The sequence below is a fragment of the Psammomys obesus genome, unplaced genomic scaffold, assembly GCF_907164565.1.
Source record: "Psammomys obesus unplaced genomic scaffold, mPsaObe1.curated_primary_1811, whole genome shotgun sequence".
In the NCBI taxonomy this organism is placed as follows: Eukaryota; Metazoa; Chordata; class Mammalia; order Rodentia; family Muridae; genus Psammomys; species Psammomys obesus.
In genome coordinates, this window is record NW_026586383.1 from 2,206,242 (window position 1) to 2,222,988 (window position 16,747).

The following is a 16,747-nucleotide window of genomic DNA, read 5'->3' on the forward strand; positions in this document are numbered from 1 at the left end:
CTTCCTTCCTTCCTTCCTTCCTTCCTTCCTTCCTTCCTTCCTTCCTTCCTTCCTTCCTTCCTCTCTCTGTATCTCTTTTTTAACCTGGGTTCTATAGATAAAATTCAATCCTTATTCTCATGTTCACATGACAACTGACCTTTCTCATAGTCCTAAAACATAATCTTTAAACAAACATTAGCAGATGAAGATGGGAGAGTTCGGCATGCAAATGAATTATCCTGCAGGACTGAGCAGGAGAAACTGCGCAGTCCCTACCAACATGCTGGAGATTTCCTGGCAATCACAGAATGCACCATCCAAGGCTTTCCTTTAAAAAAACAACTCCAAACCCTTTTGTTCTTACTTCTATTAAAGTACAAAGGCTACTCAGAGGTCCTGAAGAAATACACCATTTAAACAAGATTAAAAACTGGCTGTTGCCGGCTCCTCTAATCTCTCTCAAACGCCTTTAAACGGGTCATAACACGAACTTATGAACACATAGTCATCCAAGGTGCAGAAGAAGCAAATTCTGTCTCCAGTCTGGCTCTAGCAAAGCTCTAGCATGGTCAAGCCTGGAGTTCTTGGGGTGTTTGTGCCTGCAGCTGATCCTTGGCATGGAATGTGAGGGGTTTTTCTCCCTAGCTTATAAAAACAACATGTATTTTATCCATGCCACCCACACGCCTCTGTACATATCACATAGTTGTGTTTCCACGTATCCAGCGCAGGCATCAGTCTCCGCGAGCAGGCGTTCACAGAAAGCCACAGCAGGAGCCCCGCTCTTTAGCGTGACCTACTTACAGAGGCAGTCTCCCGGGCACCGGCGGCGGCATGACAATTAGCAGCTTCCCCCTGCAGTTTGGTCAGCAGGAATGACACAGACTTTTGCCTAGAGGTGCTTCTCTCAGCCCTGCGGGGCGCCCGCTGCTCTCGGGATTCTACGGCATTCCTTAGGAGGTGTGACACAGTAGGGAAAGAGACCGGTTCACTGTGAGACCTGCTACTCACTCTCTTACAGTGCATCGGCCCCCCTTCCCACTGCACAGTGGCTGCCGCCTGGGCCCTGCGTGGCAGGCCTGTGGCCATCGGGACACTGAGCCACGGAGTCAGACTTCCATCAGAGCGCGCCGTATAGTCGGAAACCTTCTTCTAAGGACGGCACTGGATTTTAGGGTAGGGTCAACACAACCTAATTTGGCTCCTTGAGAACTAGGGGAGATACTCTCCTTAAACTGAAAAGGAAACAAAAACGCATGGGCTGGGAAGATAGGGACGCTCCTGTCTCTCCGCTTTAAAATAAACTCGGAGGATGTAAAAATAGCTCACGGGGAACAGCTGCGCACGGCACAGGCGAGTATGTGCTTGGTCTTCTTCTCATACCCGTTAGTTTCCCACACAGGGAATAAAATCCTTTGCACCCTTCCCAGGGTAGGGAAAGCATATGACTTAAGTCATCTCTTTGGGGTATCCATCCAATAAGCACATTTATGAAATTCACCATCAAAAAAAATAACCAAGCCGGAGGGCAGAAAGGAAACAGATTTCTCGTACCTGCTTGCTGTGCGGCCTGGGGTATTTGCTGACCCCGCTGAGCACTGTACTGGACGGAGGCCAGGGGTCGGTACTGCTGTGCGGTTGAGGTAGGGTATTGACCAGATGGGTAGTAATACACGGACATCTGTGGGACATGAGGAGAGAGGAGCAGACATGAGAGCCGTGCACAAGAAACATATTTTTCACATAAAGCCCACAGCTTCGATACAGTGTCATTTAACTGTGGCAGATGCTATAGGGGGGCCGCTAGCACCTTCTCTCACACCTGTTTCAACGTGCAGGCTCTTTCTCCCATGGTAGGAGATATCTCCTGCCCATGCTCTGGAAGCTGAGGACCCTCCGTGACCTGCTTTGATCAACGTAGAGAGGCAGAAGTGATTGATGGCTGCCATTCCCAAACCAGGACTGTAAGGGCACACGCAGTCCTGATGCTGGAACTTAAGTCTCCAGGGAAACACCTGATCTATCCTGCTGGGTCAGGAAGCCAGACGCTCCTCCTCTCTGAGTGGCAACCCTCCATCTTCAGATGCTGGGGGGGGGGGGTAGCCTGGGTCAGGTACACCAGCCAGTGCCATATGGAAGAAAAATGAACTTCCTGGGAGAAGTCTTGGCCACTGGATTACTGTGTCATGAGCAGCGAAAGGACACTTGATGCCTAACTGGGGCTTCAGAGAGTGATTTACACAAAGCCCGTGTCAAAGTATGCAGCACATGCAATACAAATGGGTCCTGTATCAAGGTGTTGCTAATGTATATCTGCAAACTTACTTTTGGTAGCGGGGATTGCACTTAGTCCTTTATGCATGCTGGGTAAGTGCCTTATCAATCACCTAGCTATATCTCCAGGCATCTTGTGTGTGTGTGTGTGTGTGTGTGTGTGTAAACATGTTCATGTGTGTGTGAACATTGGTGTGGAGGCAAGAGGTCAGCCTAGGGTGTCATTCCTTGGGTGTTACTGATTGATCTATCTCCCCATCCATCTTTGGGGATCCTTTCACTTTTACTTAATGACCCAGCCTTGGACTCACTCTGTAGCCCAGGAAGGCCTTGGATTCACAGTTTTCCTGCCTCATTTCATCAGATGCTGGGATTATAGGTCTGTAACCCTAGGCCAGCCAACCTTCTGTGTACCATTTAATGACTGACAGTCAGTGAAAACATCCTAAATGTTCCCATTGAGGTCAAATGCCCCCCTTTTAATGCTATGCAATGCTATTTTCTTACTGATTTCAGCTAATTCCTTCTCTCTTTGGGCCTCTAGCTTTTCTCTTATCATCTTGAAAGGGAAAACGGTTATACACCTCAGAGTTTACACATCATGTGTGTAGAATAAGATTATGAACCAATCGTTTTATAGCTCTAATATTTATAGTTATTTTTATTTTCTGATTTGCTTATGTCAAGAAGGCATCAGTTTTCCATCTTGTTACTAGAGTGCGTCACGGTTCCCTTCCCTCAAAATTAAGGTTGAAGCAAGAAAAACACTGTATCGACATGGTTCCGCAGTGTCATGGGATCAATGTGAACTTTTTTCTCCCTTTCTGGTACGGTCGATGACCAAGAAGAGGGATCGGAGAGCCTAGAACTACTCTGCCTCACTTCTCAGCAATCAGCAGTTTACTAATTACATGCCTTGTTCATGGAGGTCAGAAGATATCCCGGCTCCTGGAACAGGAGTTATGAGTAGCTGTGAACCACCATGTAGGGCTGGTGACTAAACTCTGGGTCCTCTGCAAGAACAACGGGTGCTCTGAGGTGGTGAGCCGTTTCTCTAGTCCCTTCACCTTACTTCTGAAGTAGGGTCTCTCACTGAGGTCAACACCTTGCTTACACAAGTTGGCGAGAAAGTCTAGGGACCCAGTTGATCCCGCCCTGGACCTTCCCTAGTTCTACTGTGGGGGATGCTCACAGCCATGTCCAGCTTTTACAGGCACTGGCAATTCTGACCCAGATCTCCATGCAGTCACGGCAAGCATGCTGTGAGCTAAGGCATCCCCCCAGCCTGTCCTCTCTTTCTTATAAGGTAATCCAAATCAATAAAACATAAGCAGTTCTTGAGTAAGTTGATTGGTTCTGTTCCGGAAAATTGTGATACTATTATAAGCCATTCTATATTACATCTTACATAGATGCCTCATAATATCAAGAGCAAGGGCAGCTAATATCTGACTTATCCATCAACGTCCTATGTACACGTCTGTTATTCCGTTTTTGTTTCTGTAAAAGAAAGATTATGTGTTCTTTTGATAAAAGCCTATGGATCCAAAATCTATTCTTTGAAAACAGTTATTATTACTATGTGTATATAAGTATGTTTGTGTTTGTGGGAACGAGGAGACAGATATGGGCATCCGCATACCATGGAATGGGTGTGGAAGGGAGAAGACAACTGTGAGAGTCAGTTATTCTCTTCCAGCGTGTGGGTCTAAAAAGAGCAAGCTGTGGTTTTTTGATGTATTCACCACTGAGCTATCTCCTCGGCCCATGATATTGATTCTGTAGGTTTTTTAGCATTCAGTATGAAACAAAAACCTCCAAAGATAAAGGATGAAGGTCAAACCCTTTTCAAATAGCATTCATAATTTTAAAAACTGTCAAACCTCACGGAGACATGTAAATTTTAGAAGCTACTCATTTTTGTTTGCTTGTTCTTGTTCTTCTTTTTAATTTTCTTTCTTTCTGTACCTAGCAAAATTTTGGACAACTGTAAAGTAACACTTTTCCATGGTGGGTCATTGTTTAGTTCTTAGGAATGGTGACATCAAACATTCAGAAGCTAATGGACAGTTGGCCCATCCTGTTCCTCCAATCCTCCATCCTAGAGAAAGGAGAGCGAGCTGAGCCCACAGACATGTTTTGAAAGACCAGTATGAAAGCTTTGAAGGAAGAAAAGAAAAGTGAGAAAGAAATAGCGAAGGCCTACAGGGGTGTAAATTTTGAACGACCACATTAAGATGCAGAGACCCCAAAAGTGGTTGGATTAAGACAGGAAAGAAATAAATTCCAGGAAGTGATGAGAAGGTAAGAAATTCTTCTCCATGTCCTACCCCTGGCTGCTCTTAGTCTCACTCATGTGAGTGGTGGATTCCTTCCCATGGCATTAAGAGAGCACCCAGGAGCCAGAGGCAGCAAACATGCAAAGGCAGGTGCTCCACAGACTGAGTTGGTTGAGCTCTTCCCAACGTTACACAGTTGGCTAACTAGACGCTAACCTGTTCATTACACCAGAAGTCACTCTGAGGTGTGGCCTGAACCTCTATCTAAGGGTCTGTTTGTTCCCAATAACTAAGCTTGAAATGCTTCATTTATTGGTAAAATAATTAACATAGAAATGGGACCGTTTCTCCTATTACTTAAAATCGCTTTAAACATCGCTTTAAATCCCACTAGGGAAGAAATATTACTGAGATGGTGCCTGGAGGTGCTGCGTTAATTAATCACTCAAAATGAACAACTGAGGAAAAATCATTTCCTGGTGGAGGGTTTTGTGTGGCTTGAAGAGAAAATAATTTATTCAAGATGTGAAGGCAGAGGAACAAACGGTACCGCGGTGACACGCACTTTAAGCAGCACCTCCCAGGCTATACTTCATAATTAGGATGGAAGCTGTTTGGGATGTGTATGCCTTGAAAATGGACCAGAAAATGCTGGTGCGCATTTTCCATCGTGACAGTAATCACTTCCAATATTCTGCAAGGGATACCCGGGAGAGCTCCAGAGATGTTTGGTGCCGAACAGGAACACGCAATCAGTCTTCGAGAAGACAGTAAAAATCAGTGATCTGTGGTGTCTTACATGCTCCAGTCAATTAAATATGATTAATGGCTACCTGTGAGATCGCAGTGGGCTCTAGCCCTCCTGGGGAAGAGGTGAGGACAGTGGATATTGGCTTTCCTCCATCCTTTGTATTCATAGAGACATGCCTGCCTGGAGATTAGCTCTAGAAGGTGGCTGTGAATTGATGAGAAGGAAAAACAAATTTCTTGAGCAGCAGGGGAGAGAGTTTAAAGTTTCCTGGTTCAGGGCATTCCCTGCCTGGCTCCCCTGTTGTGAAGAGAGCACCACACAGAACCCAATGCTCTGTGTGTGTGTGTGTGTGTGTGTGTGTGTGTGTGTGTGTATGTATGTAAGTGTGTATATGTCTGTACATGTCTACATGTACACAGACAGAGGTCAACTTCAAGTGTCATTTCTCAGGAGCCATCCAGCTTTTTTTTTTTTTTTTTTTTTTTTTTTTTTTTTTTTTTTGAGGCAGGGTCTCTAACTGGTAGAACTTACTGATTTGGTTAGAGCCACTTGCTGGTAGGGCCCCTGGGATCCACCTGTCTCTGCCTATTCGGTGTTGGGTTTACAAATGTGTACATCTCCCTAAACCAGAGTCAGTCCTTTCCATGGCCTTACACCACCTTCAAGAAGGATGGGTCCTCCCCAGGTTATACCATCTGTGAGGTTCATCTGCTTTACCAGGTCCCAGTCCTGCCTGTCAGGTGAAGGGGACAAAGCATACTAGTGATGGAGACCAGGACTGTGAGCAAGAGGGGAGGGCAGAAGTCAAAGGGCCACATGCCATCTGTGGTGAAGAAGGGAAGGGAAGCCCACACTTACCTGTGCAGGTGGGGGCTGCTGTACAAATCCCTGGGGAGAGGGTGGGGCCTGAAGGACCGGCTGGGAGATGGGAGGGCCAGAGTCTGAGAATCCCCCTGTGGACAGCTGCTGGCCCGCAGAAGTGATGACATAGCTCTGTGGCTGAGCTGGCTGTGGCATGAGGGAGGCCGGGTAGACGGTACCGGAGGGGGGCTCAGGCGTGTCTCCAGAGGACTGGCGGCTCATGCTCAGCTGGCTGAACTGCGCGGCCACCTCTTCTCTCTGTGAGCCAGGCAAAGACACCAAGAGCCTGTAAGGGGGGCTTGCTCAGGAGTAAGGCAAACTGAGGCAGACACACATTCACGCTTGAAAGGAGAGGAAGGAGGAAGCACACACTGAAAAGAATGGAAGAATTCCTCAGCCAGACATAACAGGAAAAAAAAATCACACAAGAAACGAAGCTTTGTTCAGATGAAGAGTCCAGAAGTGGGAAGCAATTTGGCCGAAATCTTTCAACGGAAGGAAAATGCTCTCTTAATCACTGAGGGGTCAGGCTCTAGAATGGAGTCACTGCAGTGAAGGAAGGTGTTGCTGCCAGCCATCTGGAAGCAGCAGGCCTTGATATGCCTGCCCCAGAGAGGATGAACCTCCTTCTGGGATGAGAGCCACACACCCATCTTACAACGTTGGTTCATTGGCCTAGCCTGATACTGATATTTCCACAAGGCCTCACTGTGGTCAGGAAACGTGTAAAGGAACCGGGGGGCTGGATTCTTACAACATCTGGCATCAGAAGCTGAGGGTAGTGGTGGTTTGCACTCTGACTTGGAGTTTTACTAATCCTGACAACTTTACAGCAAGATCTTGTAACCTGTTTGCTCATGACATCAAACTCCAAGGATAATGGGCTATGCTTACCTAGTAAATTGTGTGTGTGTGTGTGTGTGTGTGTGTCCATGTTCATGTAACGTGTATGTGTGCATGGGTGTAAATATACATGAGAAATCAGAGGCCGATATTGGGTGTCTTTCTCTGACATTGCTCCACTTTAGTGTTTGAGATAGGGTCTCTCTCAGAGCCTGGAGCTCTCCTGGCTAGACTGGCTGGTTAGGAAGCCCAAATGGTCCCCCCATTTCTCTCTCCATACGACTGAGACTACAGGTGTGCACCCTGTGCCCAGCCGAGAACTTGAACTCAGCTCCTCACACTGAGCAAACAGTTTACTGCCTGAGGCATCTCCCCAGCTGTTTAGCTAGCAGAAACATTGAACTTAGGAAAAACAGGCGACAGAAAGCGAGCTGCTTGGAGGCGTGGATGATCAGTCAGGCACGAGACATTTACATGTATGCAAGGACCTCACAGTCAGCCCGGGCCATGCATCCAGCATCATCTATAGCTGAACAGGGAGACTGCAGAACCTGTGAGACTGGTCCGTGTGCGTGTGTGTGCGTGTGTGTGTGTCAAGTGCTCTTGTGTGAGTATGTGTGTGAGTGTGTAGGCGTGCATGTGCGTGTGTGTGTGTGTACTTGTGAAAGTTTGTGTACGTGTGAGCGCATGTGCCTGTGTGTATGTGTCTGTGGGCACACAAGTGTGAGTGTATGTGTGTAAGCACAAGCGAATGTGTGTGCGTTCGTGCGCACGCCTGTGTGTGTGTGTGTGTGTGTGTGTGTGTGTGTGTTATGCTTATGATACAGTACCAGGGGGAAGTGCTGCGTTGGTGACACAGGCAGGAGATGCTGGGGAGGAAAAGAGACCGCTGGATATTGCACAGACTGGGAAGACGGCTGCAGGCCCTGGACAGACTGGAGGGAAGAAAACAGCAATCAGGTAACAAGAGAGTGGGGGGGGGGTGAGACTCCATCCAGGGGCTGCACATTCCTGTCCTTAAAGGCTCCCTAAGGTCACTCAGTGCAGAGAGGAAAGCCTAAGGCTGAGTGGGTCAGAGCCAGGCAGCCTTGGTCATGAGGAGGCTCGGGAAAGCGTGCCTGGGCACCGGAGTTGGTTGGACGCTCTGGGCCTATGCATGATGCTCAAGAACTGAGTCAGAAGCCCACGGACAGCAGCTCATCAGGGAGCCCGTTTAGAACACACTGGGTTTCCTCCTGCCTCCCTAGGGAAGGAGGGTATCTCTGCACCTTTCATAGGAGCCCAGTGATGAGCATCCAGCTCATTTGGGACTTGACTGATTTCTGTTCTTCCTACCGACGAAGAGCTCAGCACTAACTGTACAAACAGTCTCACCTGTGGTGGGTGAATTAACTCAGCGTCTGGGGAAGGATTACAAGTTGCATCCCCTGCTTTCACAAGGAGGGTTTAGGCCTAAGACACTGTGCATCCATTTTTCCTAGCACCTTCTCTCACCCTATAGACACCTGTGTCGGGCATGAGCCGATAACATCCCTTGAAACAGTGATTACGCTCTGGAAGGTTTTATCTAAAAGCCTGATGGACACTGATGCTACATAGGACACCCTTTCTCTTAGCTGGCTTCTTCAGCTGCCCCCTTCCAATCAGCCCCTCACCTGAGTGACCAGCGGCCCTGCCATCTGGGGCTGTGATGGTGGCACCTGCTGCTGAGGCTGAGGTGACGGCTGTTGCTGGGGGGGTTGCTGTGGCTGTCCCCCAACAGTGCCATGCAGTGCCTGCTGACTGCCAGGGGGGTTGTAGATGGCAGGGGTCCCATCCGGATTCACAAAGGGCTGACCTGAAATGAAGCCACACGAAGCCTGACTCAGCCGATTGTCTCAATGTTTATTTTCCTGCAGAAATAAAAGGCATTCTCACAAAAAAAAAAAAAAAAAAAAAAACCCTTAAAGGGAAAGTACACTCGATAGGAATGATAGGAACGCAAGACATGGACCCTGCTCCAAGGGCAACGGGTTGCTGCTTGTGACCCACACTAACTTGAGCTGGATGACGGCGTGTAAGCCTGCTATCATTTAAGAGGCAGCAAATAAATCCTCCTCCTTCAGGGTGATCTGGCACTGGAAGAGAAACTGGGACAGCTGTGGGTAGTGGAACCCAGTAGAGAGGACTGCTGAGAGGCAATCCTGGGTTCTCTCCCTTCCATCATCATCAGTGAGATAAGGTACACTGAGCGACAGTTACTTTCCATTTACACAAGTCTGACTACCTCCACTCACAAGTTACCTGCCAGAGCACTGATTTCACCTCTGACCACCAAAAGAGAATTATTACAGGTGCCCAAATGCATGCACAAAACAAGAGGTTTGCAATGAATCCACTGCTCACTTCGCTGAGCACACACAGCCAGGGATGCCTGCTTTATTCTTTATTCATTTGCTTAATTGATACACAAAGTAAAGGTTTTCTTCATAGCGTTTTCTTCCTTGCTTACCTTTGAGGGGTTCCCCATCTCTCTCATTCTCATCCCCACTGCACCCTCCTGTCCCCTTTACTCCCCCTTCTAGTTACAAACCACAAACCACGTGTATTCTATTACCCACATAGCCCCTGCCTTAAAATCTTCTTCCTTGCATCTCATGGGCCCCTTTCTGTTGCCAGACTTCTCCCCATAGTTGCTCTCACATAGATACGTACACATAACAGGAGGACTGTAGGTCCACATATGACAGAGAATGTGCAGTATTTATCTTTTCAAGCCGGCTGCCTTACTTAATATAAATTTTTCCTGTTCTTTCCATTTCCCTCAGATTTTGTAATTTTGTCCTTTTTACGGTTTTATATTTTTAAAGAGGTGTGGACCCTGCTTGGAGGATCCTGCTTATGCTGGATGCAAACTTACCATGGGGCCCTCTTCCTGTAGACCAAATACACAGCTTCACCTTTTGAGATAACGGCATGTTTACTGTGATGCTGTTGGCTGCTTAGTGACTGTGTGGCTTTTCAGTTTAGGAAAAGATGAAGTGGAGACTCACAGGAAGGACATGGAAATGAGAGTCATGTGCTGACTGAAAGAGGGAGATGAGCGAACAGAAGATGAGGGGCAAAAAAGAGCATATTTCCCCTGCGGCAGGCATGGTCCTTGCCCATAGTTCTCTGCTTTTTCAACAGCCCTGAGAATGTGCCTTCTCATTTTCACCTCAGCAGAAATAAAGTTAGGCCCAGAGAGACCAGGCAACGTACTCAGCAAAATAAACAACGACAGCAGCACCAACAAACAAAAACAACAAGGAAGAGAACCAGGAGAGGCCACTGCACAGTGATTCTCCAAGGCTGGCTCACTCCCCAGTGCCGCCAACATCACTGATTCAGCAAAGTACAGGCAAGGAGCCCACAGGACGACTCAGAACCACCACAGCGACAGTGACAACCGGAAGGCGACGGCCACTGCGTGAGGATCCAGACAGGCAAAATGGAAGCGGCGGAAGCTGTGGTCCTTTCTAGGAAGAGTCACGGCAGTATTGGCAAGAGAGGAAGGAGAAGAAACGGTACAGGAGGGAACTGATCCATGCACCGGCCAACTGCTTTCTTCACTTTCCCATAGCCCGCAGTCCCACAGGGTGTAGAGAAACTGAGGGCGTTTCTCTACAAGATGAACTCAGAAGTGTGCTGCAGGAACCTGAGAAAAATGCCTAGCAGGAGGAGGGCTCCCTGGACCAGTGTGGTGCTCCAGGGAGAAAGCCTTCCTTCCTTCCTTCCCTCCTTCCTTCCTTCCTTCCTTCCTTCCTTCCTTCCTTCCTTCCTTCCTTCCTTCCTTCCTTCTTTCCTTCCTTCCTTGGTGTTAGGTACCTGCAGCAAAGTAAGCTTTCCTGCAGCCCCGTATGGCAAGCCTCTGAGCCTGTGCATTGTACAGAGTGAAACACAGGGGTTTCAGGAGCATGCCTTATTGAGAAACAGAGGCATGTAATGACACAGAAAAACTGCCTCTACATTCTTGCTCGTCTATAGGCAGAACAAGCTAGGATTGGCACTCTCGTCAGAGAAGTTAGCAGCAAGAAGTGAGCGGGAAGGTGAGGTTGGCTGGGGTAAATCTAAAAGCTGACTCAAGGGAGCAGAATATTCTGGGCGGGGAGCACATGGAAGACTCGTAAAACAAAAGACCGACATGAAGTCGAAGTAAACAAATTAACTCAGAAACTTTATTCATCGCATATTAACAAATATGCCTCCCAGGACTAAGGAGGTCGTGCTGCTACAGGAAATGATCCAGAAATACAGTAACAGAAAACACGCCAATGAAGTGGAGTGATTTCTACTGAGGCTACACCCAGCCAGGCCTGAAACACTGGGGCTCAGGATCTCCCCAAAGTCCTGAATGCTAGGATTATAGGCATGGCCACCACACCTAGGCAACATTTTTTTTTTTTGGAAGTTCTTAATGTCCCAGGTACCTGCTTTCTTACTGTTGCCATTTAATTTTAGCTACATCTTATTGTATGAATTTTTTTTTCCTTGAAAACCAAGTTACTTCTAGATTCAAAACTTGTACTCTATTGTTCTCCAAAACCAACAACTTGAAAAAAGCTAAAAAACTGCTTCAGTTTAAAACCATTTCTATCATCCTTCTGAGTGTTCTGATGCTCAGTTTTCTTTTAACCCCAGTAGTGTGGAGGTAGAGACAGGATGATCCCTGGGACTGCCTGGACAGTGAGTCCAGACCAATCAGGTGAGCCCCCGGGGTTAATAAAAGACCTTGATTCAGAAGCAAGGTAGATGACCACTGCTGTTGACCTGTGTCCTCATAGGACACACACACACACACACACACACACACCTTCACAAACACGGGCCCCTTCATGAACAGTGAACACCAACACACAAGGACACATACGTACACATACACTAAGTCTCTCATACACATGAAGGAATCCTTTTTATTATGACCTTGGTTTTAGCCACTACCTCCCTCCGAGACATTTAAAACTCTACCTCTAACTTCGCTTAGACTACAACCCCAAAAGCTCAGGTGTCCTTTGTGATAAACTCTACAATCTCAGCTTGAAATATGATTAGCACCCTGGTGCAAAGCAAGAGATGGCCCCAAATAATTGCCTGCAAGAGTTCTAATGATTCCTAAGACAGAGGTGGCTGGGCCTGGAAAGGGCAGGAAGAGTAAGATGCTGGCTTGATGCTCACCCAGGGAAGGTGGCAGAACTGAGGGAAAGCCACATGGCTGCCAGAGAAGAGAACAAAAGGAACTTTCCAGGACACCCAGACCAGGCGGCTGTCGGCTTTCAAGTCAGGCCACAGAAAGCTCCTCTGTGTCCGACGAATCCCACCAATCCAGAAAAAATTCCACTGAATACCAGCAATTAGTCTGAGTGACAGCTGCAGCAGAATGCAAGGGAAAGAACAGCCTGGCTGGGCCTGAGCTCACTCAGTCTGCTGGAAGTGACTGTGGCAGAAGTGGGGTATGTGTGGGGAGGGTAGGCTTCGTGGGACACAGCATGCACAGTGGGCACAGGGGGGAAATGCTTGATGTCAGAAATAAGTGAAGGTGCCCTTGGTTCAAAGCAGGGGCAGAGAAAGAGACTGCATGTAAAACACACATTCCTTTAAAACACGATAGCTGAGAAGGTTTTCTGCTGTCTACATCAACATATCCGCTATTATTTCAATAATAGGTAATTATTAAATAATTGCACAAGGTGGGGCATTTTACTGTTATTGCAGGTAAGAAAAAAAACATTTTAAATAACTGACTACAAGTTGGGCATGGTAACTTGTGATCCTAGCACTGAAGGAGGTGGATCTCTGTGAGTTTGAGACCAGCCTGGTCTACAAAGCAAGTCTAGGACAGCCGAGGCTACACAGAGAAACCCTGTCTCAAAGACAAAACAACCACAAAAACTGAGTATGGCAGTGAGATAGTGCAGCAGGTAGAGGCTCTTGTCACCAAGGCTGATGAGCTAAGTTCAACCTCAGGGATTCCCACAGAAGAAAGACGGAACAGACTCCCACAGGTTGTCTGACCTCTGACCTCCATAGGCACAGTGTGGCATGTTTGTGTCCTTAAGTGTTATAAAATAAAACACAGCTGGACATGTCCCCTCCAGGAGTTTATAAATGCCTTGTTGACTAGGTGACAAGGCAAGACACATAAGAAATAAAATAGCCATAAGCTCCTGACACCACAGCATGTCTGCTTCCTGTGTGATAGAGTGGACATGGGAGGGGGAGAGAAATGGAGGTTGGCAAGGGGAGGGCTTGTCTTTTCCTACTGTGTGCAAATGTTGACAAAGCTTGTGGCTTGTGAGAGGCGAGAATTAGCTCAGCCCTTGAAGGAGATCTTGATAGACAGTGCAGCAATATTTCAGGGCATATTTGAGGACAATGTAGAGACACTTTGGATAAACAGGAGCTAGGAATACTGATAAAATTCTAGGATTGTTGAATCCAGGAAGAACAGATGAAAGAGACAGTACTGAGAAGTTCTTCAGAGGGAGATCCCCCACAATTGCTGTGACCATAGCAGTCACAGATTTGCACAAGATGAAGAGAAGGTAGTATGACAATATGGCATTCAGGGGCATCAACGAGATTGAGAGGCCTGCTTGTTGGCATTTCTAAATTGCAGTGAAACTTCTGATAAAACTACCCCAAAGGGAAAAGAGGTTTGGGTCCAGGACAGCTGAAGGAAGATCATGATGAAGAATATGGACTTGCTTGGCAGGCAAGACAGTGTTGGGAAAGAAAAATGCTTTGTGACGACTCACTCATGCAGGTACCTACAAATAGCCAGTGGGAATCAAGAGGGCTTGAATGAGACCGAGTGAGAGAAAGGTCTGTGGCCAAAACAAAATTCAAACATCTGAGGGACAGGAAGAGGGCTCAGTAGGTATGAGTGCTTGCTGAACAAGCATGAGGACCTGAGCCTGAATCTCTAGCTCCATGTGAAAAGCTGGTGTGGCTGCAGGCTTGCCTGTTATATCAGTGAAGCAGCTAGACTGCTACAGTTTCCTGGCTGCTAGTCTAGCCACAGGTTCAGAGAGAGACTCTGTCTCAAGGGAATAAAGTGGAGAGCGATTGAGCAGGACATTTAAAATCCCTCTCTAGCGTCTGTCCACACCTGAATACATACACCACACACACACACACACACACACACACACACACACACACACACACACACCCCACCTCATACTCTCATATACACATGAAATTCATATCCATGGCTTTCCTGCAGAGGCTGTAGGAACGAACATACAGAAAGATTCTCCATATGCCCTATGTTTAGGTCATGGCAAAAGCTAAAGCCATGGTACAAGTAGATGTTCCATTCTTCCATTCTTTGTTCCGTGCAGGAGACATATGATTGGGACACACGAGTTCTTATACCACACATCCATCAGCAAGTCAGACCATAACTCAAAGGAGTCAGTTCTCTCCCTTCATGCTCAGCAGCAGGTGCCTTCACCTACTGACCCAATCTTGTAAGCTTGGTTGATTGTAATTTCATACAGAGATCACATGCTCAGACATACAGCGTTGGGTGTAAAAGCACTGTGTGATCTGATAAACATGTGATGGGTGGTAGATGCTGTTTCTCCAGTAACCATCCTGTACTCACATTGTACCTAGCACTCATTCTAGGGAAGCCAAATGTAATAAATTAATATATAAAGTAATTAATTGTAAAGTTTTTTTTTTCACAAAGTGATTTAAAATGAGTGAGCAAGAGAACTTGCCGAGGGCACAGGAAACAAGATGCTTAAGTCTCAAACACAGAACAAACAGCTAACTGCAGTGGCTGTTTAACACATCAAAACAAACCTACTGCCATGTTCTCCCAGCATCCCTCAGTCACTAGCTGTTACCATGCTCCCTACCCTAAACTTCCTAAATTTTTAAATATCTAGCTTTTTCATCTACTCCTTACTCTGTTTGCTCTGCTCTGTTAGTTTTCAATGTGTGTGTGTGTGTGTGTACTTATGTGTGGGCTCTCAGAAGTCAGAGATGTGAGATCTCATGAAGGTGGATTTACGGTGTCTGTGAACAACCTGACCTGAGCGCTGGGCACCAAACTTGGATGCTCTTCGAGAGCAGTATGTGTTCTGAACCACTGAGCCATCTCTCCCTCCCAGCATGTATATATATATTTAACCAATGAAACTAAAGGCACTCTAGAAAGAACTATAATTTCTTTTATTCGTATGTATGTGGATGGTATATATGTGTATGTATGTTTGCATGTATGTGGCACAGTTGCGTTTGGGAGTGTGGGAGTGTGCGGGTGCGTGCACACATAAGTACAAGTTCATGGCTGCAGATGTGCTTGTGTATGATTGTGACTGCGCTGCGCGTGAGGCCCCATGTTGATGTCAAGAGGTCCCCACTCCTGTCTTTGGGTTTGCACACCTAGTGCTTTAACCACTGAGCCATCCACCTGGCCAGGAACTGTAACTTCTCACCTCCCATCACTCAGCTCTATTATCAAATACAGTCGATAACTGTGGTCATTTGTGAGGAAGAGTTCAGTGCCTAGCATCTGTCAGAGCAGACTCATGCCTGTGGAGGAGCCATTCAGCAGTGCCTTCCCTCTAGCTGAGAACCTTTCTGAAAAGAGATGTTTTGATAACAGCCCCAAGTGACTCCATCTAATGAATGAGAATCAGGACTTGGCAGCAGCCGGATTCTCTTTCTTTGCTAAGTGAGATTACATATGATAATATATACACACATAGGCAAACCCGTGCTAGCATTACTAATAATACTCTACAAAACACACTGCTGTGCCTTTTTAAAAAGCACTTTGGTATTCTGCTTAAACCGAATCACACAAACAAATGAGAAGGAGCTCCTTTCTGAAAGCCCTCTAGCCAATCAACAGCAAAAGCTTTTAAGCCACTCATCAGATCACCCTTCAGTCTGTGCCCGGAATAGCAGATATGATACTGGTCTCTTTTAATATCCTTTATGAAGCTTACAATAAACCCCAATGAAACCAGAGCCTTTCAAAAAAAGGCTCCCCAGAATTACACAGTCTGAGGCTTTCAAGTGGTTTTCGATAAAATGATTATGGTTTCTGTTCTCTCCAACTTATGGTACTTTCAGAACATCTCCATCAAATCCTGTGCTCTGCGAATGGGCCATATGCTTTATGAGAACACGAAGTTACTCCAGGAACTACTTCACCAGAGTTCCTGTGTTGCCTCGAGGACCCTAATTGCCAGTAGCACTGTCCCTGTGAGCAGGCGCAGCCAGATCACTCCTGCGGGATGTTCAGCTGCTGTTGTAGTGTCAAGCTTAGATAATTGCAGTAATACTCTACACACCAAAGCTAAACTTCAGACTCCTTTCCAGAGAATCTCACTCTTTCCAGTCACCAATACAATGCTCTGACTACAGCTATGTGTCAGCACAACTGGAATAGCATCTGGACTCCCCACTCTCTGTGGTGGGGGCTTTGGTCTGTTTCTTAGGGAGGCTGTTACACTTCAGCCAGCAGTCTCCTCCCTCCTGAGATCCTAGAGGTGGCTGAAAAAGAGGCCTAGGAGGGGGCCAAGACAGTCTTCCTTAGCAATTCTCTTCAGTTGTCTACTGAGGCTCAATACCCTAGGTTCTTTGTTGTTAAAATGGGAGTTATCTGATCCCCTAGGGAAATTGGCTGCTCATCATGGAATGAGCCATAATTATGGAAAGGACAGTTTTCCCAGCCCTACTATAAGCAGACTGGGTCTATTATCCCATTTGGGGCTAT

The 16,747-nt window shown here is 46.8% G+C and overlaps 1 protein-coding gene across 10 annotated transcripts in view; it reads right to left on the reverse strand.

Moving 5' to 3' along the window:
- The window catches only part of Arpp21 (cAMP regulated phosphoprotein 21), a 159,001-nt gene that overhangs the window by 51,719 nt on the left and 90,535 nt on the right, over positions 1-16,747 (reverse strand). For all 10 annotated transcript variants that reach the window (XM_055601647.1, XM_055601646.1, XM_055601654.1 and 7 more), the window contains 4 exons: positions 8,646-8,827; positions 7,821-7,925; positions 6,145-6,405; positions 1,537-1,663 (listed from right to left, as the gene is read on the reverse strand). In XM_055601647.1, coding sequence (XP_055457622.1) covers positions 1,537-1,663; positions 6,145-6,405; positions 7,821-7,925; positions 8,646-8,827 — 675 coding nt within the window. The remainder of the gene's footprint in view (positions 1-1,536; positions 1,664-6,144; positions 6,406-7,820; positions 7,926-8,645; positions 8,828-16,747) is intronic.